The 21,736-nt window shown below is 53.1% G+C and overlaps 2 protein-coding genes across 7 annotated transcripts in view; one reads left to right on the forward strand and one right to left on the reverse strand.

Annotated features, from left to right (window-relative positions):
- Positions 1–4,082: 4,082 nt before the first annotated feature.
- On the forward strand, positions 4,083–15,005 carry Pkp3 (plakophilin 3). 3 transcript variants are annotated; one of them, XM_031388779.1, is made up of 14 exons: positions 4,085–4,347; positions 5,803–5,998; positions 8,240–8,319; positions 8,453–9,084; positions 9,160–9,283; positions 9,790–9,994; positions 12,165–12,339; positions 12,778–12,895; positions 12,970–13,140; positions 13,243–13,428; positions 13,763–13,916; positions 14,087–14,279; positions 14,373–14,460; positions 14,656–15,005. In XM_031388779.1, exons 1-14 carry the CDS (start codon positions 4,159–4,161, stop codon positions 14,689–14,691), a joined length of 2,547 nt encoding a protein of 848 aa, XP_031244639.1. In that variant the 5' UTR covers positions 4,085–4,158; the 3' UTR covers positions 14,692–15,005. The 3 variants fall into 3 exon arrangements, with proteins under 3 accessions (XP_031244640.1, XP_031244639.1, XP_031244641.1); XM_031388781.1 differs by lacking the exon at positions 4,085–4,347 and adding an exon at positions 5,038–5,093; XM_031388780.1 differs by lacking the exons at positions 14,373–14,460; positions 14,656–15,005 and having other exon boundaries at positions 4,083–4,347; positions 13,763–13,999; positions 14,087–14,200.
- A 616-nt stretch (positions 15,006–15,621) lies between these two features.
- Positions 15,622–21,736, reverse strand: part of Sigirr (single Ig and TIR domain containing) — a 9,702-nt gene continuing 3,587 nt past the window's right edge. Inside the window, exons 1-10 of one of the 4 annotated variants that reach the window (XM_031388782.1) lie at positions 21,236–21,534; positions 19,476–19,642; positions 18,391–18,589; positions 17,644–17,774; positions 17,422–17,562; positions 17,046–17,189; positions 16,841–16,943; positions 16,616–16,766; positions 16,255–16,444; positions 15,622–15,953 (exon numbers count right to left, since the gene is read on the reverse strand). In XM_031388782.1, the coding sequence (XP_031244642.1) occupies positions 15,790–15,953; positions 16,255–16,444; positions 16,616–16,766; positions 16,841–16,943; positions 17,046–17,189; positions 17,422–17,562; positions 17,644–17,774; positions 18,391–18,589; positions 19,476–19,482 (1,230 nt within the window). In that variant the 5' untranslated portion in view covers positions 19,483–19,642; positions 21,236–21,534 and the 3' untranslated portion in view covers positions 15,622–15,789. Of the gene's footprint in view, positions 15,954–16,254; positions 16,445–16,615; positions 16,767–16,840; positions 16,944–17,045; positions 17,190–17,421; positions 17,563–17,643; positions 17,775–18,390; positions 18,590–19,475; positions 19,643–20,752; positions 21,192–21,235; positions 21,535–21,736 lie in introns of those variants that run through there. The other 3 variants (XM_031388785.1, XM_031388786.1, XM_031388784.1) reach the window with 3 other exon arrangements.

Below are 21,736 nucleotides of genomic sequence, written 5' to 3' on the forward strand. Positions count from 1 at the left end.
AAAAGAAAGAAAGGAAAGAAAGAAAGAAAAAGAAAATAAAATAAAAGAAAAAGATTCTGCATCAAAGTGAGGTGGAGAATGCAGGACACCAAGAAAAACATCCTTAGAAGATAAGGAAAGGGGGAAAGGAACCATAAATAAAAGGAAGGTGAGGCAGACTCATCTCAGAAGCCCATGCCCGCAGTCAGGCTGTGTTGTCTCTGCACGTATGTCTGATCTAGAACTGGAGTTATAGACAGCTGTGATCTGCTATATGGGTTCTGGGAATTGAACCCAGGTCCACAGGAAGAGCATCCAGTGCTCTTAACAACCAAGCCATCTCTCCAGCCCTAGCAGCCAGTCTATGTTCACAAGCCAGAATCTCTTTCTGTTTCTGTCTGTCTCTCTGTCTCTCTTTCTGTCTTTCTGTCTCTCTGTGTCTGTGTCTGCCTCTCTCTCTTTCTCTCTCTCTCTCTCCTTCCCCCACCCCCTCTCTCGCTTTGGCTGCCCTGGTTCTTACTATGTAGACAAATCTGCCCTAGAATTCACAGAGAACCTCCTGCCTCTATCTCCCAGTGCTGGAGTCAAAGGTGCGTGCCACCTCACCCTGATATGTTAAGGAGTTCTCAGTGAGCACCAGCCAGAGGACCAGACTTACCCTGGCACAGTACCGGGGCTGCACCCAAGAGCCACACTAGTGTAATGTCTGACATCAGTGTCAGTTTATGGCAAGTGCTATTATGAGTAAGGCCAAAAAAGGAGTTAGTATTTCTGAGCAGTAAGTACTGCATTTGTAATTTGTAGTGGGCAGATCGAGCATGTCTGCAGAGGCCCTCCTTGCCCTCTGAGGGCAGGCAGGGAGAACAAGCAGATATTTGAAGGAAATTTAGAAAATTGATGATGATGACAACAATGAAAACAAATTTTTTGTTTTGTTTTGTTTGTTTTGTTTTTTTCGAGACAGGGTTTCTCTGTGTAGCCCTGGCTGTCCTGGAACTCACTCTGTAGACCAGGCTGGCCTCGAACTTGGAAATCCACCTGCCTCTGCCTCCCAAGCGCTGGGATTAAAGGCATGCGTCACCACTGCCTGGCTGAAAACAAATTCTTGACGGCACTTAGGCAGAAAAATTTTAAAAAGTGAAATAAAATCTTTGCAGAAATAAAAGTCACTTTAGTATTTGGGATCTAGCCGAATGATATAGAACATTTTACATACAAAAAAAACTCAAAATTATTTTTTTTAAAGGTAGACAGAATGAAATGCTATCTTTTACACAGATGAAAGAGTTAGACATATATATGGCTGTCATCCAAGGATTTAGGAGGCTGAGGCAGGGGAATGGCAACAAGTTACAGGCCAGCTGGTCTACAGAGTGAGATATAGCTAGCCAGAACTATATAATGAGATCCTGCCTCAAATATAGAAAAGGATGACAAACATGGCCTATGAAAGACAGTAGCTGACAAAGCAGGAATAGAGAAGCCAAAGGGGGAAAATACCTGATAAAACAAAAGAGCTGGGCCAGGCGCCTTTAGTCCCAGAACTCAGGAGGCAGAGGCAGTCCAAGCTCTGTGAGTTCAAGGACAGCCTGGTCTACAGAGCAAGTGCCAGGACATCCAGGCCTACATAGTGAGTTCCAGGACAGCCAGGGCATATAAAGAGATACTATCTCAAAAAAGCAAAAACAAATAAGAGCCTCGAGTGCACACTTGGGCTAGCCAAGGGCTCCATGAAGACAGTACCATCAGGAGGAGACTCACAGGACCAAAGAACAGACTGATACCCCACCACTAAGAGAAACACACAGTCCCTTGGAGGAAGTATCCAGATAGTGGCCCAGACCTACAGAGATGACATCAACAACTCTACCAAGGCCTGCATTCTGCCAGCAAGCAACAACCCCCATCACCCCTGCACTGCCGCTACGCAGTGTTAGAAATGTCTCTAGATGCTGCATGTGATGGGACATGTCTTTATTCCCAGGACTCAGGAAGCAGAAGCAGGCAGATTTCTGTGAAGTCAAAGCCAGCCAGGTCTACACAGAGAAGTCTAGGTCAGAGCTATACAGAGAAACCCAGGCTGAGAAAGAGAGACAGAGACAGAGACAGAGAGACATGCACAGAGAGACGGAGAGACAGAGATTCTGGCTTACTTTACATTTATGTAATTTGTGGAAACTCATTTAGCCTTAGGGAGCCTCTGTTTCACCATCTATAAATGGATGGAGTCACAGCTCCACCCTCCTGGAGTCCCTATGAGAATTAAGGATAGAGTATGAACAAAGCATTCATCGACCTGTCTGGTACATCATCCTTCTGGGGTCAGCATTAGCCACACTCTAGGGATAACTCACTGCCTTGGGGCAATGGTTCCCATCACCACACCTGCTGCAGGCTGCCACCCCTGTCTTTTCCCTCCTGATTCCTTCTCTACAAAGGCTAACATGCATGCACGCACTTGCACAGGAGCACGAGCACAAGTTGCTCTTTGGTGCTTAGTTCTGCTTTGGTGTCTCTGCCACAAACTGGCCCCTACCCCCACACTGCTCTCCTTGCTGCAGTGTCCAGGAGGGAAGGCTCATGGAGAAATCCTGGGTGTTATGCCACAGGAGCCTCCTTCTGAAGTTCCTGGTGCACGGGATAAGGTGACCTTGACCAGTGAATGGATTAATGTGGATGGACTGATGGGCAGGTGGATGTTTTCCCACATGTGTTGGTGACCTGGACTGGCATTCCTCAGCTACCTTCCATCCCTGGGATGTAAGTCTGAGATTGGAACATGGGTACCAATAGTAAAGCCAGCATACCCATGGGCCCAGGATACCGGGGGATAGGGAGCTGCAATGCCTGGGAAAAGGTATGGAGTAACTCCCATGGGGCAAGTCTGAGCAGGTTTTGAGAAAGAGGTGGCCTTTGGGCAGACATGATGACTCTCAGACTTCTGGACATCACCGGTACAAGAATGTACACCACAGGTCTCCGGCCCAGCCAGTTCATCAACTCACACCAAAGCAGTGCTGACACCACCCTGCCCCTCAGGCTTCATGACCACCAGGAACCTCCGTAACCTGTCTGTGCCCTGGCATACTCATGACATCTGCGTCTGAGAGACTCTGCTGTTAATATCCTAACCCTCTCCTCCTAGGCATTCAACATCCACTTAGTAGGCCCATCCCTCGCCCTTGTACCATCCACAGGCTCCCAGCCCACAGGCTCCCTCTCTGTGCCCCTCCCCCAGCTCTTTCCTCAAGTCCCGCCCACAAGCAGATTCTCCCTCTCCTCCTCCATTCAGAAACCCTCAAGCCCCCACTCTCCCCCAATTTACACTCCCCTCTGGGAGGTGACAGCCACTGGGAGGGTAGGAGAGTGAATGACAGCCTGCCCGACAGCTTTACTCACTCTTCGCGATCCTGAGTTCCAGGTTCCAGGCCTGATTACATCAGACGTTCAACCATCCATCCCCCAGTTCCTTGAGTAAGCATTCTCCAACACAGCAAACTGCCTTCTCCTGGAAGTCCTGCTGCACCCTTCCCATCCTCCCTCCAAGAAGACAGAGAGACACAGAAGTGGAAGAGACACTGGTCACAGGGGTCACAGGGGTCAGCCACAGCTCCAAACATGAGGTGGAGAGCCACAGGAACAGGCTCGATGAGCATTAACTGACCCTAAAGCCATATAGCCATTAAAGGAAGTATCCAGATTCCAGGCTTTTTAGGGATGCCGAGTCTCAGAGGTGGGTGGCCTGTGGCCTGACGTGAGAAGTGGATACAGCTCTCGCTCCCCATGTCCTTATGGAGGTTGGTCACAGCTATGGTACCCACAGCCCTCTGCCAAGCTGACCCCCAAAGCTGACTCTGGCCTTCCATCCAGTTGCCATGAAAGCTGTGTCCTTGTGCTCACCATGTGCCTCCTTACCTGGCTACGGCCGTACCTGAGCCCCCGGCAGCCCTGTGTAATTATGAGCCTCCACTTGCATTCTCCTGGAACCCTTTGCCCCCCTCTACTTCCAAACCTGGCTGCTGTAGGGCTCTGGGTGGACCTAGCGCATGCAGGGCGGGCCTCTTCAGACCAGGCGTGTGCCTCCAGGCCGCACGGCGCCGCACAAACTTGTCTCCCAGGATTTTTCCACACGAAACACGTCTCCCAGGGAAGCAACCGGTCTGATGAGATGGGTGTGCAATGTTCCCACCCCACCCTCGGGTGCCCCCACGGTACCATCTCCAAACAGAGGCTGTTGCCCACAGGAGCTGGGCCCTGATGGAGCCCACCACAGGATCTCGGACCCGGATGGAGCCCAGGAGGAATTGTCCTACAGCAGTGACCTCCAGAAAGAGCCAGGGGGCCAGTGAGATCCAGACCAGTGGCAAGGTAGGCTCCCCAGCCCCTGCCTCCATCCACAACCAGTAGACCCAAGCCAGACTCTATCCTGGGAGGGTGGGGAGGTTCACCCTCCGTGTTCTCTCTCCAATAACCTCTGACCTCTGACTCCCATCCTCCAGACCTTCCTACTCACCCTGATCTTGTCCCTGATGTTGTCTTTCTCTGAGCACTCTCTGTTCCCAGGATTCTGCGCCTGTTAATGTCTTTAAGAGACCAGGACTCTTAAGGGGCCTGGTGTGGGACAGAGAGTTCAGGCTGAGCCCAGGGACTAGGTTCTAGGAAGAGGTACAGCCTAAGGATAGAGACCCAGGAATGCTTAAGAGAAGTCCCCGGGCATGTGAGGCAACTTGTCCCCATATACCAACTCTCCTAGTTTTTGTCTTTTAACCTTCCCAATCTACCTTGATGGCAGGCCTAACTCATATCATGCTGTCTACCTGACAAGGGTGCTTAGGAGACCTTCTAGGAACAAACTTTGGTGCCCCTCACTTCCAGCCTTCCCACTTTCTCTAGCCCAGCTCTCCCCCCCAAACCTCCTGGCCCCCCAGCCTGGCAGGTGCTGACATGAGCCTAGGCCCCTCTGAGTCAACCCCCTGGGGCGGCCCCGCCTGCCAGCCCTGACTCATAGGTTGAGAACGGGCCTCCCACCCCAGGCCTGGGGGGCAGAAGCTGCGGAGAGGTGCCAGTGAGGGCCAAGCAGCCCTTCTGAAGCCTCTGTAGAGGTAGAGGCTGGGGTGAGTTTCTAGGTTTGCAGGTCAGGGGGTGGACGTATGTCTACCTCACTGGGCTCTCTTATTGAGTTGTCAGGCCCAGGGTTAGGCCATCATGGAAGTGCTTTTGATCCTAAATCTCCAGCGTTCAAGTTCTTTATCCTCTACCCGGACTCTGTAAACCTGAAACTGTCTCTCTTTGCCAACCTTGCGGGGACCTCACCAAGCCTGGGTCCAGCTGTCTTGAAGGCTCCTTGGTCTTTGATCCTCTAGAGCTCCCAACACCCAGTCTGGGACATTCCTTCTCCTATGGCTTGTAGTGACAGGCCCCACAGGCTCCCTGCCCTACTCTCAAACTGAGAACGCTGGCACCCAAGGGGTTTGGTCTGGGCTCGGAAGACTGAGAGCAAGTAGAACCCACGTCCCTGTGGCCCTGTCCTGGGATAGGAGAAAAGGGAAGGCCAGGCGACTTGAGGACACGCAGGGCCAGTTCTTCCGCCCAAATTCCACCTTAAGCAGGCAGAGGCCCCTCCCTCCCACCTGGCCCAGGTGTCCCCGCCCCCAGCCAAGCTCTGGGCTGGGCGGGCGGGCGTCTGTCTAAGAGAGCCAGCCAGGAAGAGACTCTGGAACCCGGCCTCGAGGGACAAGACCGGGGAGAGGCCCAGGACAGGTGGGCTGGCTAGTCGCCCCTGTCACTATGCAGGAAGGTAACTTCCTGCTGTCTGCCCTGCAGCCTGAGGCTGGTGTTTGCTCCCTGGCGCTGCCCTCGGACCTACAGCTGGATCGCCGGGGTGCGGAGGGGCCGGAGGCTGATCGACTTCGAGCTGCCAGAGTCCAGGAGCAAGTCCGAGCCCGCCTCCTGCAGCTGGGCCAGCAGTCGCGGCACAATGGGTCTGCTGAGCTTGATGGCTCCGCGGAGAGCGCTAGAGGTAGGCCAACTTGGGTATAGTAGGCGACAGAAGGTGATGAAGTTGGTAATGGTGACAGTGGCCGGTGGAGGTGGCTAGGGCTGGAGCGGTGGTGCCAGGTGGCAGAAGCCGTACAAGCTCGGGGTTCAGGCTTTGACTCACCTTACAGAGGCCTGTTCTGAGTCACTGCCCCGCCCCAGCAGGCCTAGGGAGCAGTCTGGGTGGGGCATCCCTCCTTTCCCAGCTAGGACAGGGGTCCTGGGGCTGGGCCTACCTGCTTCCTAAGTTGGAAAGACTCGGGAGGCACAAGGTGAGCAGACAGGCCCACCTGTCGGCAAAGCCCCCAAACACATTCCCTCCCAGCACTACAGAACACAGGCATATTTGAGGTCTCAGAGAGGCCAGAGTGCCTCCTAACCAAATGGGAGTGAGTGTAACTGCATGCGAAAGAAGGATGCTCCTGGATGGAGCCCAAGTTTGTCTGGAGCAGGGGCTCCCTGAGGAATTGCAGAACTGGGCCTACCAGGAGTGACCCAGATACACTTCATGAGAATAGCCCGCAGGGTACTCCTCAGGGGCTGTGTGTGTGTGTGTGTGTGTGTGTGTGTGTGTGTGTCTATGTTAGAGGGTCACTCAGACAGGCTAGGCTCAAGGCAGTTACTCCAGAAACATCGTTTCCATACCTGCCAGGCTACAACAACAGGAATTAAATTTAGCCAGTACAATGAACCTCTGTTCGGAGGTCCAGACCTCAGTTCACAGTGGTCCCATGATGTCTGGCCAGAAGGAGAGGGTTGTCTGGCAGAAGGGCAGGTCAGAAACTGGATTGCTGCCTAAAATCTTTCTGAGCCCAAGTCTTACTGGAGCCAAGTTGATGCCCAGGGGTCATGGGGTGGGGGAGGGCACAGGGAAGGGTTAATTATCACCTGGCTACCCTGCCAATTAGGGGGAGGAGGATAGTAATTTGGGGGTGGGCGTAAGGTCCTCAGGCTGGGGTGTGCCCCCTAGGCTGGCCCTCACTAGCGTCAAAGGGTTAACAGCCCCTGCCCAGAAGCCTCATTAACCTGGGTGGGTCTGGGGAACATCGGACTGTCCACCCCCTGAGCTGAATTGGAAGGAGCGAAGGAAGGCCCCTTCCCCACACTGATACTGACCTCCTCCAGTAGGTACTCTGCTCAAGGAGCGCTTCCCCAAACCAGAGGAGCCTTGGCAAAGGCTGAGTCCCCCCAAGGCCTGCCCACTGTCACCATCAACTCTTGGGATGATGTTTCCTGTGTGACCTCACCTCTGCCTCTCTACCCTGCACCATTTTCTCTCTGTTCATTCAGTTGCCTGCCTGGTTGGTTGGTTGGTTGGTTGGTTGGTTTGTTGGTTTGGTTTTTAAAGATTTATTTATTTAATGTATGTGAAGACACTGTGGCTGTCTTCAGACACACCAGAAGAGGGCATCGGATCCCATTACAGATGGTTGTAAGCCACCATGTCATTGCTGGGAATTGAACTCAGGACCTCTGGAAGAGCAATCAGAGCTCTTAACCACTGAGCCATCTCTCCAGCCCCAGTTGCCTGTTTTCTATACACCCATGTGATCCTCTTTCATCTCCTTCTCCCCTACCAATCCATTCATCTACATATCATTCCAAACTTCTGACCAGCCCTTCTCCCATCCCCGCCCCCACCCCACCTTTCTGTCTACTGACCATAGAGCTGGTCTGTCGCCCTGTCCTCAGCTAATGTGCAGCTGGATGGGCTCTATCAGGTGGTTCTACCACTGCCGATCTGAGCAGACTGAGCCAGAGAGACTGCATCCTTGCGACTACAATGTCGTTCCCTCGTGACTGTAGTACAGATGCTGTCTGGGCACATGAGGAGCTCAGTGGAGGTTGTGGTGGGTTGAGGCAGGTTGGGCTGGCTTCCTGGAGGCTGTGCTGTAGCAGGGCCTGGGCAACTGATGGAGACCCTGACATCCTCTCCAGGCAATCCAGAGGTCAGCAGGGTGAGTTGTCTGAACTCCTTTGAACAGAGAAGTCAGTTTAGAGTGCTAGGGAAAGAAGGCCTACCAGAACAGACTGGATGAAGCCAAGCTGCAGCCATGGCAGAACCATGGGCAAGGGATTAGCTCCAAAACCGACTTGGCCTCCCTGCCCTGGGTCTGATGTCACACACAGGGTTGTGATCAAAGACCTCCGGCTTAAAGAAGAAAAACAGCCAACACCTTTCTACTGGTTATGGTGTCATGGCTATCACTGTCTTTGTCCACAGGCATGCCCAGGGGTCAATATCACACTATGCAGACTGGCTTCAGCTCCCGATCCCAGGGCATGAGTGGAGAGAAGACCTCGGTGAGTCAGGGAGTCAGCTCTGCAGTCCACACTGAGGGGAGGCTCTACAGGGGAGGCTGGGAGCTCTGGATCAGAAGGGGAGGGTGCCAGGTAAACCCCAGATACCCCTTCACTGTGCCCTCCCCTCCCATAGACCTTCCGGCCCATCGCCAAGCCGGCCTACAGCCCAGCCTCCTGGTCCTCCCGCTCAGCCGTGGATCTGACGTGCAGTCGGAGGCTGAGTTCTGCCCACAATGGGGGCAGTGCCTTTGGGGCTGTGGGATATGGGGGTACCCAGCCCACTCCACCTATGCCCACCCGGCCAGTGTCCTTTCATGAGCGAGGTGGGGCAGCCAGCAGAGCTGACTATGACACATTATCCCTGCGCTCACTGAGGCTGGGGCCAGGGGGCCTGGACGACCGATACAGCGTGGTATCTGAGCAACTGGAGCCTGCAGCCGCCTCTACCTACAGGGCCTATGCTTATGAGCGCCAGGCTAGCTCCGGCTCTAGCAGAGCAGGAGGCCTGGACTGGCCAGAGGCTGCTGAGGGACCACCCAGCAGGACCATCCGTGCGCCTGCCATGCGAACCCTGCAAAGATTTCAGAGCAGCCACCGAAGCCGCGGGGGTACTGGGTCAGTATCGGGTGCTGGCCTGGAGCCAGTGGCCCGAGCCCCTTCTGTGCGCAGCCTCAGTCTTAGCCTGGCTGACTCAGGCCACCTGCCGGATGTACGTGGGTTGGACAGCTACACAGGCCATCGAACCCTGCAGAGGCTCAGCAGTGGGTGAGGAGCTGGGCTTGGAGCAGGGAGGGGACTGTAGCACACAGTCTGGCCATTGACTAACCCCTGGTTCTACAGCTTTGATGACATTGACCTGCCTTCAGCAGTCAAGTACCTCATGGCCTCAGACCCCAACCTGCAGGTGCTGGGAGCAGCTTACATCCAGCACAGGTGCTACAGTGATGCAGCCGCCAAGAAGCAGGTGACAAATCCCACAGACTATCCCTTGCTGTCCCTTGATGACTGTCCCACTGGTCCTGATGCCCCTGATGACTATCCTCACTAGGCCCTAACTTTCCCTGAACCATCACGAGGTTGGCTGGGCAAACCTCACCTTTCTATAACCTCAGCAAAGAAAGGGCAGAAATGCCCTGTGTGTGTGTATACCTGCATCACAGATATACACCTGGATACTTATACATCATATACACATATACGTCATACATATACCTGTGGCACATCTATCCTGCATCATCTCCATATACCTGAATGCACAGTCCTGCATTCACCTGTAGCACATATAGTCACCATATTCATACACCTGCCCTCCCAAAATATGTTTGCGCGCATTGTGTACAGACTTGCACATCACCTGTACCGTCTGGATTACCTATATACGTAGGTGCCTAGTTCCATGTTTGTGGTTATGTCTGCAAGCATTTTCACAGTCTGCATATGCCCACATACATCTGTATATATGTGCCACAGGCTCGAAGCCTTCAGGCAGTGCCTAGACTGGTGAAGCTCTTCAACCACGCCAACCAGGAGGTGCAGCGCCACGCCACAGGTGCCATGCGAAACCTCATCTATGACAATGTAGATAACAAGCTGGCATTGGTAGAGGAGAATGGCATTTTCGAGCTGTTGCGGACACTTCGAGAGCAAGATGATGAGCTACGCAAAAATGTTACAGGTACCCTTGTGCCTCTTCCTCTCATTCTGTCCCTCTCCTCTGCCCTCCTCCTCACCCCACCTCTGTCCTGTCCTTACCATACTCCCCTCTTCCTCCCTTGTCCTCAGCAATCTTATGCCTTCTCAGTCCTATCTTGCATTTGGGGGAGGAGGCTTGTTCAAGTTTCTTGCGCTGCTGTTGCCTATTTACTATCACTCGGATGCATGTATTCAACAAGCATCCGAGTGGAGGTCAGAGGACAACTTTGGTAGTCAGTTTTCTCCTTCCATGGGTTCTGGGGATCAAACTCAGGTGATGGGGCTTGTGCAGAAAGCACCTTTACCTGCTGAGCCATTTTGCCAGCCTATTTATTTATTTATTCATTTATTTATTATTTAGACAGGAACTTATTATATAGTCTTGGCTGTCTTGAAACTCACTATGTACATCAGGCTAGTCTTAAACCCATAGAGATCTGCCTGCCTCTGCTTTCTGAGTGCTGGGATTAAAGGTGTGTGCCTGGTTTATTTTATTGTTTTTTAAAGGTTTATTTATCTTTATGTTTATGTATGTGAAGTTTTTGCCTGCATGTTTGTATGTTTACTGTATACATGCCTGGTATCCAGAGAGGTCAGAAGAGGGCATTGGATTCCCTGAAACTAGAGTTACAGATGGTTATGGAACCAACTCTGTGTCCCCTATAAGACCAGCAAGTGCTCCACTCAGCCATTTCTCCAGCCCCTGATATATAATGTATTGATTTTATTTCATATGTATCAATGTTTTGCTTGCATGAATGTCTGTACATCACATGCATGCCCAGTGCCCATGGGGTTCACAAGAGGGCATCAGATAGCCAGGCAGTGGTGTCACATGCCTTTAATCCTAGCACTTATGAGGCAGAGGCAGGCAGAGGCTATTCTGGTCTACAGAGTGAGTTCCAGGACAACCAGGGCTACACAGAGAAACCCTGTCTTGAAAAACCAAAAAAAAAAGAAAAAAAAAAAAGAAGAAGAAGAAGAAGAAGGAAAAAAAAGAGGGGGCATCAGATCTCCTGGAGCTGGAGCTTGAGATGATGAAGGGAAGCCTGTGCTCTTAACCACCGAGCCATGTCTCTGGCCCTCCCCAACCCATTCTCATTGTCCCACTCTGTACACTAAGCTGGCCTTCAACTCACTATGTATCATACTCTGGCCATGAACTCATGGTAATCCTACACAGGCCTCCTGGGTTGTTGGGATTACAGGGATTACAGCCATCATGCCAAGCTAAACTCATTGTTGTCAGTGTTTGTCACTGTTGTGTGTATTGTGTGTTTTTAAAACAAGGTCTCACTGTATAGCTCTGGTTGACTTAGAATTCATGTAGACTAGGCTGGCCTCAGATTCACAGAAATGACTTGCCTGTGTTTCCCAAATGCTGGGGTTAAAGGCATGTAACTTATGCCCATCGATTGTTTATGAGAGAGGGTTTCTCTGTATAGCCCAGGATAGCCTCAAATTCATAGCAATTCTATTTTTAGCTTCCTAAATTCTTAGATTATAAGTGTCTCACCTACAAAACTATTTTTGTGACTTTTTATACATACTTTTTGTGGTGCTAGCTATGGTACTCAAGCGTACAAGCAGGGCAAGCCCTCCTCCAGTGAGCAGCATCTTTGAGCTCAGGCTCTCTCTTTCCATTCGCTTCCACTCTTAAGCCTTTAAATCCCCACATCATGTTTGTCTCTCTTGCTCTGCTCCTGTCCCATGCCTGCAAAGGTCACACTGAGGACCTCTCCAGAGGAGCTCTGGAGTAAGGCAAGGCTCCAAGAAAGTGTGGGGTCAAGAGCTGAGGCGATGGCCCGGTGAATAAGAGTGTTCGCTGCTCTTCCAAAGGACCCAAGTTCAGTTCACAGCACCTACATCAGGCAGCTCATAACTGCATGTAAACTCCAGCTCCAGGCGATCTGATGCTTTCTTCTGGACTCCACGGGTACCTGTACTCATGTGCTTATGATATACCCATGCATGGATATAATGCATGGATTTAATTTTATAAAAAGAAAGACAGAAAGAAAGGAAGGAAGAAAGAAAGAGAGAAACCTTTGTAAAAAAAAAAGATGTGGAGAGCCTGCTTTGCACCATCCCCAGAGGAAGCGAAAGAGCCAGGGAGCCGACCCTGACCCCAGCCTTGACCCCATCTTGTGCAGGGATCCTATGGAACCTGTCCTCCAGTGACCACCTGAAGGACCGCCTCGCCAGAGATACACTGGAGCAGCTCACAGATCTAGTGCTAAGCCCCCTGTCAGGGGCAGGAGGGCCCCCGCTCATCCAGCAGAATGCTTCAGAGGCAGAGATCTTCTACAATGCTACTGGCTTCCTCAGGTGTGCTAAGTGGAGGCACTGGGCCAGGAGATGCTGAGAGGAGGGAGCCAGGTGCCAGAGAAGGATTAGGGAAACTCCTAGAAGAAGCATGTTCATTTGCCACCTAATTGACAAGAACAGTTAGCCAAGGCCACTGGGAGACATAAACAGCAGAGAAAAGAATGAGATAGGCAGGATACTCTGGAGCTTTATGATTCATTGAATCAAGTCTCTTGCCCTGACATCCATCTTCCCAAACTTTGAGGAGTTAGTTGGGGGGGGGGGGGGTATGTGAAGGGCAGGGCCAGAAACGTCTTGTAAGGTCCAGGAACAGAAGAGTACAGGGGCCAGTGCCAACTCAGGATGGAGGCCAGTGTCTCCAGGACAGGGGCTTCCGAGGCTCCCTGAGGGGGCGGTGTTGGTATCCCTGGGGAAGCCCTGATCTGCCTCCATCCCCAGGAACCTCAGCTCAGCCTCCCAGGCCACTCGCCAGAAGATGCGTGAGTGCCATGGGCTAGTGGATGCCCTGGTCACCTACATCAACCATGCCCTGGACGTGGGCAAGTGTGAGGACAAGGTGAGGGGCATCTGGTGAGCCAAGGGGGTGCAGGGGCTTCGGCCCACTCTGATCACCCTGTTCCTTCCCTGCAGAGTGTGGAAAATGCTGTGTGTGTGCTGAGGAATTTGTCCTACCGCCTATATGATGAGATGCCACCGTCAGCCTTGCAGCGGCTTGAAGGTCGGGGCCGCAGGGACATGGCGGGGGCACCGCCTGGTGAAATGGTGGGCTGCTTTACCCCTCAGAGTCGGCGGCTGCGAGAGGTGAGCCCAGACCCAGGAGGCTAGGGACAGGGAGCGCCAGCCTGATGCTCTGACCTCAGTTGAACCCCTGGCCCTGGCTGATCCCTGTACCCTCCCACTCAGCTTCCTCTCACAGCTGATGCACTCACCTTTGCTGAAGTATCTAAGGATCCCAAGGGCCTCGAGTGGCTGTGGAGCCCCCAGATCGTGGGGCTGTACAACCGACTGCTGCAGCGCTGTGAACTAAATCGGCATACAACAGAGGCGGCCGCAGGGGCACTACAGAATATCACCGCGGGTGACCGCAGGGTCAGTAGGCTGACAAGCCCCACTCCTGGTCTTATGCTAGGCACTCGGGCTCATGGATGAGAGCCAGGCCCTAGGAATTCATGGTCTGTTTGGGGAAAGGGATCTTTAAGAGTGAGCCATGAAGCCCTTGCTCAGCCTGAGGAATGGGACCATGTGGATTAGGGTTTTGACATTCTGAGCAGAAGGGTTACCTGATCAGGTCATGACTTGACAGAACAGGCAGAAGTAGCAGGCAAGAAATGAAGATGTGATTCTGCCTCAATCCTGAACAGGGCCATCTAGGGCTGTCTGGGATGCTTCTGGGTTTCACCATGTTCCCTACCTTTTCCTGCAGTGGGCAGGTGTGCTGAGCCGCCTGGCCCTGGAACAGGAGCGCATCCTGAACCCCTTGCTGGACCGCGTTCGCACTGCTGACCACAACCAACTTCGCTCACTGACTGGCCTCATCCGAAACCTGTCTCGGAATGCCAGGAACAAGGACGAGATGTGTGAGTTCTGTCCCCGGTCCAGTCCACAGCCCATGTCTCCCAAGGAGCTGGCTTCTGGTTAGCAAGTCAAATGGAGTGGGCAGGTGTGTGTGTCAGCCCCCAGGGGAGGTAGAGGTTCTGGGCACGAAGGCAGCAGGGAATATGGCAGACTGATCCTAACCTCTTATCAGCCACAAAGGTAGTGAGCCACCTGATTGAGAAGCTTCCTGGAAGTGTGGGTGAGAAGTGTCCCCCAGCTGAGGTGCTGGTCAACATCATAGCTGTGCTCAACAACCTGGTGGTAGCCAGCCCCATTGCTGCTCGGGACCTGCTCTACTTTGATGGCCTCCGAAAGCTGGTCTTCATCAAAAAGAAGAGGGACAGGTAAGGACCAGCCAACCCATAGCAGCATGGCCAAGGTATACCCCACCCATCCTTCTCCTAGCCTTGACCCTGACCTTCTTGGAATGCCCACAGCCCTGACAGCGAGAAGTCCTCCCGGGCAGCCTCCAGCCTCCTGGCCAACCTCTGGCAATACAGCAAGCTCCACCGTGACTTCCGGGCGGTACGTTTTACAGAGACCAGTCAACAGGGTCTCAGGGCATGAGGCTCAGTACAGGATGCAAGTCACCAGGAGGAGGGACACAAGCCTGGAACTCAGGGGCAAGGGGCCCAGGCTATGCCCAGAACATTATGGGGAAGGCAGGGTCTCAGGCATAGCAAAGGCAGTCCTGATCTTCCTGTCCTCTCTTCGCTGCAGAAAGGCTACCGGAAAGAGGACTTCCTGGGCCCATAGGTGAAGCCTCCTGGAGGTGAAGTGATTCAGCTTCCAGAAGATAGGCTCAGCTCCTGCTGTCCCACAGTGCATAGAAGAGGAGCTGATGCCACAGGACCTCTCTCTGGAGTCCTGTGTGTACCCTTGAGGGGCCAGGGCCACCAGAAAAGAACAAGGCGCTTGCGACTGGGGATTGATTGGCTTCTGCAGAGCAGGGAAGGGGGCAGGGCTTGAGCTGCACTGGTGCACCGGGTGGTGATTAGTCACAATGGCAAGGGTGGGGTTGCCCGTGGCCTGTGACGGCAACATTGGGAATAAAGGTGGTTTTGAACACAGCCCCAGCTCCTTGTGTTTCCGTGACTGACCATAGATCCTGAAGTGTACGTTGTCTCCAAACATGCCTACCTGTCCCAGAAGACACACCTCCAGGCCTACACATAGGCCTCCTAAGGCAGAGGACACAGACAGGACGGAGAAGGAATTAAAAGGGATAGCCATTACTGCTGCTATCCAAGGCATAAACACAACAGAGCTGGGGACTTCCGGAGCAATACCCATGCCATAAACACACCCAATATTCTCTGTCCGCCCTGAGCTGGTGCTGGGACATGCCCAGGCCAGAGGATCAGACTGGCTGCCCAAGGCTTGAACTCCAGGAGTATCAGAAACAACACATCAGAGAAAATTCTTTGTAAAATTATAAACGGTGGCTTCTTACAGAAAGATCTGTCCAGATGAGAGAGGACTAGAGACAGTCATACTCCCAACCAGGAGCTATACTAGGAGCTATTAGAGCAAGGGATAGGCCAGGGGTAGCTGAGGACAGAAGGCAGGTTTGAGCAGATAGCAGCCAGGGAAACCATGGTGCTGGTAAGAATGAAAAGGAAGAGTCAGGATCTCATGACGGAGGCAGTAAGAGGCATAGCAGTTACCATCCAGAGAGAAATAGGCCCAGGCAGGAACCAAGAGGATTTTATTTTGTGACACCCTGGAGCCACACTCCTTTCCTGAGGGGCCCAGGGATGGAGGCAAGGGTTGCGGTCCTCGGAAGAAGGAGTGCCTGCCTCTACCCTGGAAGCTGCTGCCGTGATCTCATAATCTGGGCTGCTAGGATACAGGCTACACATCATCCTCAGACACAAGGCAGTAGAAGTCTGTTCGTGCACTGTAGTTTCGAGAGCCAAGGTCAGAGACATCCATTTCGCTGCCATGGCCCTCTCCTATGGAGACCCTGCTTTCATGCAGTGGAGTTGGTGGCTCCCCAAAGACAGGTCCACGGACACCTGCAGGATACCACAAGGCCTGAGGCTGCAAGATCTACAGCCAGTCTTCTACTAGGCTCTGTGGCCAGAAGGGGTTACTTCATGTTCACCCACAAGCCACAAAGACACTAGAAGCCCTGAAAGTTCCCCCACAGAGGCCTATGAGCAAAACACCTCCCCAGAAAGAGGCAGTGAGGGCCACTGTCAGTGGAGGTCCAACCTCCTTAGGAGACAGGATCTCTCAATGCCAAAGTCCTCCAAGCCTGGGTCCCTTCCGGGATGCTGGAGCTGTGTCTGACCCCTTGATCTGTAGTGAGCATACCCAGGTCTCCCTCAGGGTCTGGATCCAGCTCTGACTCCATGCCCCGGCCCTGGGCAGCACGTCCTCTCACGATTAGCATGGGATCTTTGTCATCCTGAAGTCGCGTTTGAGGGTCTCCCTCCACCGGCCTGTACTGCACCTTCCGTGGCAGTGCTAGCTGTAGCTCTTTCCAAAAATCAGAGGAAGGTGTCTGGGGGCCAGGTTTGGACCGTCAGTATAAACACATGGGGATCTACAAACAGGAAGCCTCTAGCCACCCAGACCCAAATAGCACTGCTGGTGGCTGACTTGCAGATCCCCAGAGCTCTCCAGCATCCCAGGCACCCACTCATAACCTCCCTCCCGCCCCCAGCCCTCGCACCACGGAGCCAGGCTTCCAAAGCAGCAGGGTCACGAGGTGGCGGTGCTGGCGCAGGAGACGGAGAGCAGGGTGTATGGGCTCACGCCTCTGGCCCTCAAAGGTGATGAAGATAGGTCTGCGGGTGAGCTCCAGTAGGCGGCACAGTCCCTCCCTGAGAAGACCGGACTGTCAGGAGAGGCAGGATCGGCCTCCTGGTCCCCCACCCAAGCCAACAGCCCGACGCACCGGAAGCTCTGGCTACACCAGGGCCGGCTTAGGAAAGCATCTGAAAGAACCACGATGAGACGCCGACAACGACTCAGGTTCACCAAAAGGTCGGCAGAGGGCTCTGTAGGCAAGGGCGTGGGCGGGCGCATGAGAGGCGGGGCCAATGACAAGGGCGGGACTCAGGGAACAGAGTAGGGACCAGGAGGCAGGACTTGGGCGGTACCCGCGCGCGGCAAGAGGTCGCGGTCCTCTAGGAAGAGCTTGTATCCCCGGCGCCGCTCCAACTGAGGCTTCAGAATAAAATTTACAAACTTGCGGTCCTCTGGGCAGTCGCTATAGGACACGTACGCATCGTATAACTTCCCATCTGTAGAGAAAGCCAGTCAGCACGGCCAGTTATAGAGGCACCCTTACTCCATGCCCAGCACTTCTCTGAACGTGTCTCTTCCTTCGGTTGACCCCAGTCCTGTGTCCTCCTTCTGAGACACTGCCTTTCCACTGCCTTTGTACACCTAGAACCCTCTAGAGCTACAACTCCCTCCACCCAGGACTGAACCCAGCATGCAGCTAGGCCCTACTCCCTGCAGAACCCCACATACCGTTCATCTCCACCTCCCCATAAGTGTCTTGGTACCAAAGCAGCACGTTCAGCCGACACTTAACATAGAGCAGGGCCACCAGCAGCAGAACCACCAGGACAAGGAGAGAAGCCAGTACTGCAGCCACATGGCCAGCAGGGCCTGCAGACAGGGAGAACCACTACTCCTTTAATGTTAGGACTTCAGGAAACCCTTGCCCTCCACCACCTTGAACTCCCTCACCAGCTCGCCAAAGAGTGAAGGAGTGGGAGCTGACGTTCCAGACAGAACAGGTGAACGTTCCATAGTCCTCAGCATTGGTCAAGTTGAGCATCAGAACACTGGACACAATCTCTGAGGAGTTGGCGCTGACCCTGGGAAAACCAGGCCAAACCCTCACCTGGAGACCAAGAACATTAGGGGATGCCCAAGTCCCACTGTCTGGGATTCACTCAGGGAAAAATTGCAGATTTGGGCTAAGTGGACAGAATTTGGGCCTGGGTCATGGGGATCCTATGGTTACAGGCTTAGCTAGTCAATAAACCATTATATGGGGCTGGTGAGATGGCTCAGCAGGGAAGAGCACCGACTGCTCTTCGGAAGGTCATGAGTTCAAATCCCAGCAACCACATGGTGGTTCACAACCACCCATAATGAGATCTGATGCCCTCGTCTGGTGCGTCTGAAGACAGCTACAGTGTACTTACAGTAATATAATAAATAAATAAATCTTTTAAAAAAAATAAATAAATAAACCATTATAGACTAAGGATTCTATCCCCAGACAGCCTCCACGATACATGAATAAACTCAGGCCTGCTCTCAAAGTCAACCCTCTCTCTTGGCCATGGTAATACTTGGCCACGTCAGATTTGCATAGGTGATACAAAGGCCTCCCCCAGGTTGTTAGAGTTTAGTGTGTAGGTCAGAAAGGCTGGCCATGGGTATATCCCAGTGGCTACTGTAACCCTGGATGCCTCAGTCTCTTACCAGAAGTCCTCATGGAGGCTGAAGTGGCTTCCATTGCCCAATGCCAGACCATCTTTTAGCCATTGCACTGATGGTTGGGGACACTGGGGCCTAGAGAGAACCCAAGCTGTGCAATTCAAAGAAACTGTTCTTCCAAGGGCAGGCCCCAAGGCCTGATCTTCAGATGGGGAGAGGAAATTAGGGGCCATGTTACAGACACCTGCAGAAAGAGTACAACAGGTCAGCCATGTTGGGATGCCTACTGCCATGCTATCCACAGATGCTCTATGACCAAGGGGTAAAAAATAGGCAATGGGCAAGTGGCATCAGCAATCCCACTACATCCATCATGGATCCTACAGGCCAGAGCCCAGGCTTGTAGTCTTTCCTCAGCAGTGGGCAGTTGTGTTTTGCCGGCCCTCATGTGACAGCCTTGTGCTCTGGGGGAACATTAACAGAAAGAGGAGTGGCCAGAGTCATATCTGAGCTGAGCCAGCCCAGATAGAGGAACCCATCTGTTGGTTTATCCCTGCTGGATATCCAGGCTCCTCACTACCCCGTCATAGTAGTGCCAGCTCCTGCATCTCTCAGCCTGGCTGGCTTCTACTGAAGAGCTACAGGGACTGTGGGTACCAAAGGTTGAAAGAATACATATAGCATTCCAATTTCTTCCACAGAGACAGGGCAAGCCAGAGTCTGAGTTTCCAGGAACCCAGACTCTGTAGCTTCACTGGCTACAGACTGCCCTCCCACTTCTCTGAGGAAGATATTTTCCCATCTTTAAGTAAAAATGTGACCCTGGCAGGAGGCTGGAGAGGTGCACTGCATTACCTCATTTCACATTCACACCCCTAGGACCCCATTGAGATTCCTAGGCTTACTGATTCCTGTATGCCTCTTCTGGGGGCCTTAGGTGGGAGAAGAAGTAGGGGCTTTCATCACTGCCCTGAGTTCAGAACCAACTACTGGAAAGAAGGGATGAGCATAGGCTTTGACCTCTGGCATGTATCCAAGCACAGAGTTGAGCAAAGAGTGCAATGTGGGGCCAGCGGGACAGGTAGAAATTGGGTTGGAGACTTTGTCCTGGCCCTCTCTGGCTTGCCTACCTGCCATGGCTCTTCCAGGACCTCTTCACGGCAGGCCGAACGCTGGTTCCACCCCTGGCACCACACCACAGTGGCTCCTTAACAGAGCAGATGGGTCCACTGAAGGCTGAGAAGGACTCCTTTCTGTCTATTCAGCCAGATGGACAGGAGGTCCTGGAGGTCAGAGGCTGCCAACATCCCCAGGGGACAAGTTAAACAGGAACAGGATGAGTTAACCAGTAACTGTTAGGCACCAGCAGTACTGGCTGCACATTAGATAGCTGCCTTGCAACTTTGGCCAGTCTCAGAGTGCTGAGTGAGTGCCTAGCTCTCACAAGCCCAAAGCAGACTCTGCCTCACACAGTTTGGAAGGGGCAGGCCCATGGGCCACCTTCACATGTCCCGTGGCCACTCTGGTGACATGCTCCAAGAAGGATCCGACCTCGGGAGAGAGCAGTTAACCTCATTCCTGGCTGTCCCCTGTAATAGATGGACTGCTGTAAGCAGGTGGGTGCATGGGTGCTTGTCACCTGGCCAGGACCCCGGGGGATTAAGGGGATATGAGCCATAAGTGAAACCTAACTGTGATATTTTGCTCTGGATGCAGTATGCATGCATGCACATGTGAATGAACACATCACACCCTGTGGACACCCTGAGGCTCATCTGGGCCAGGAGAGGTAAATGGGGACCAGGCTGGTATAGAGGCCACTTTGAAGGGCTTTGGTAACTAACCCCTTCTGGGAACCCTAAACACAGATGACTCCTTCCTAGGGTCTTGGGCTATTCTCAGCCTATAGCAATTATACATACCCAGGATTCAAAAAGCTCCATAGCACCATGAGTGCAGGAAGCCTTCAGGACATTTGCTTTAGCAGCCCAGGGCCCTAGGTGATCCCTCTTTCCTGGATACCCCAAGTTCTCTTTATGCAACAAGCATTTACTGAGTTCCTACTCTCCTCTATGTTGCACAACACATGGGCAACAGGAACATGGGGTCAAACCCCCAAACCCTGGGCCTGGCCTGCCTCAGATGCCCCTCCTATGCCTAAGGCCCCAGAAGCTTTAATGAGAACGAGTCTCCTACTCCGTCTCCCCTTGTTCTGCACTGGGTAATGCTCAGCCAGAAATCTCAAGCTTGGGAGCTAGCTCAGCAAGAGGCATATTACTGTCAGGGGCAGCAAGGTAATCCTTCCAGGACCCCTTTGGGGTGAAGGGGGGTCCTACTACAATTCCAGAAGCAGAACCACCCACCAAAGCTACCCAGCTGACCCCTCAGAGTGACCAGAAGTACATACCTAGCCCAGCAGGTCCTAGAGCACATCCTGCCATAACCCTCAACCTCCTCCAGCTCGGAAGACCTTGACCCCTGCAAAGGCAGCCACAGAGACTGCCAGAAGTCAAGACCAAACTTCCAGGATGTGACTCACTGTAGCAGTAGGTGTCCTCGCCTGTGCCCCCTTCTCTTTCACATTCTGTGCGTGCACATCCCCTCTCTGTCTCCCATGTTCACCTTTGCCAATATGCACACATGGATCTTCTATTCAACACTGCCTTTCCCACGGGGCTTGGGCTGCAGTACACCTCACCTCACACAGGCTCACTCCTAAATACCTCAAGGGCCACAAGTACACCCATGCACGCACACTTATACACTTACATACACACATGCATGCGCGCGCGCACACACACACACACACACACACACACCACACACCACACACACACCAGTGGGCTTTCATGCACCTCTGGACCATGGCCCTCTCCTCAGGCAAGCCTACCTCCAAGAGCAGACCACCAGGCCACAGGATCACTCAGAGCCATAGGGAAAGCACAGTCACCTGGTTCCAGCTCTTTCCTCCAGAAGAAAGATGGCCATTGAGGTCAGTAGCACGCACTTGGGAGCAAATTGTCCCCTCAGCTGGGCCCCAGAGAGGAGCCACAGTATTGTTGCTACCCACAATGCATCACCAAGCTTGGGCGAGGACCCGGCCTTTGTTGATGTGTATTTTAGTCAGAACTTTCCCCCTTAGTTTCCTGGCCTTGCAGTCACATCCTCTCCTAAACCCAAACCCCACCCAGGTACCCACCCCTTCCCCTGTCGGGTCGGGCTGTTGGCTGTCTTTGCCCCGCCTTGCCTGGCTCTTCCTGTAACTCTGAATAAGAAGGCCCCTTCCTCCCGGGGCCGCCCTAGTCCTTAAGCACTACATTTGTTCCTGTGTAAGTGGTTGTTACTCCAGGTGACAAAGGCTAGGGTGATGTTCAGAGATCCTGCCTGCCAA

Source organism: Mastomys coucha, unplaced genomic scaffold (genome assembly GCF_008632895.1).
Source record: "Mastomys coucha isolate ucsf_1 unplaced genomic scaffold, UCSF_Mcou_1 pScaffold21, whole genome shotgun sequence".
In the NCBI taxonomy this organism is placed as follows: domain Eukaryota; kingdom Metazoa; phylum Chordata; class Mammalia; order Rodentia; family Muridae; genus Mastomys; species Mastomys coucha.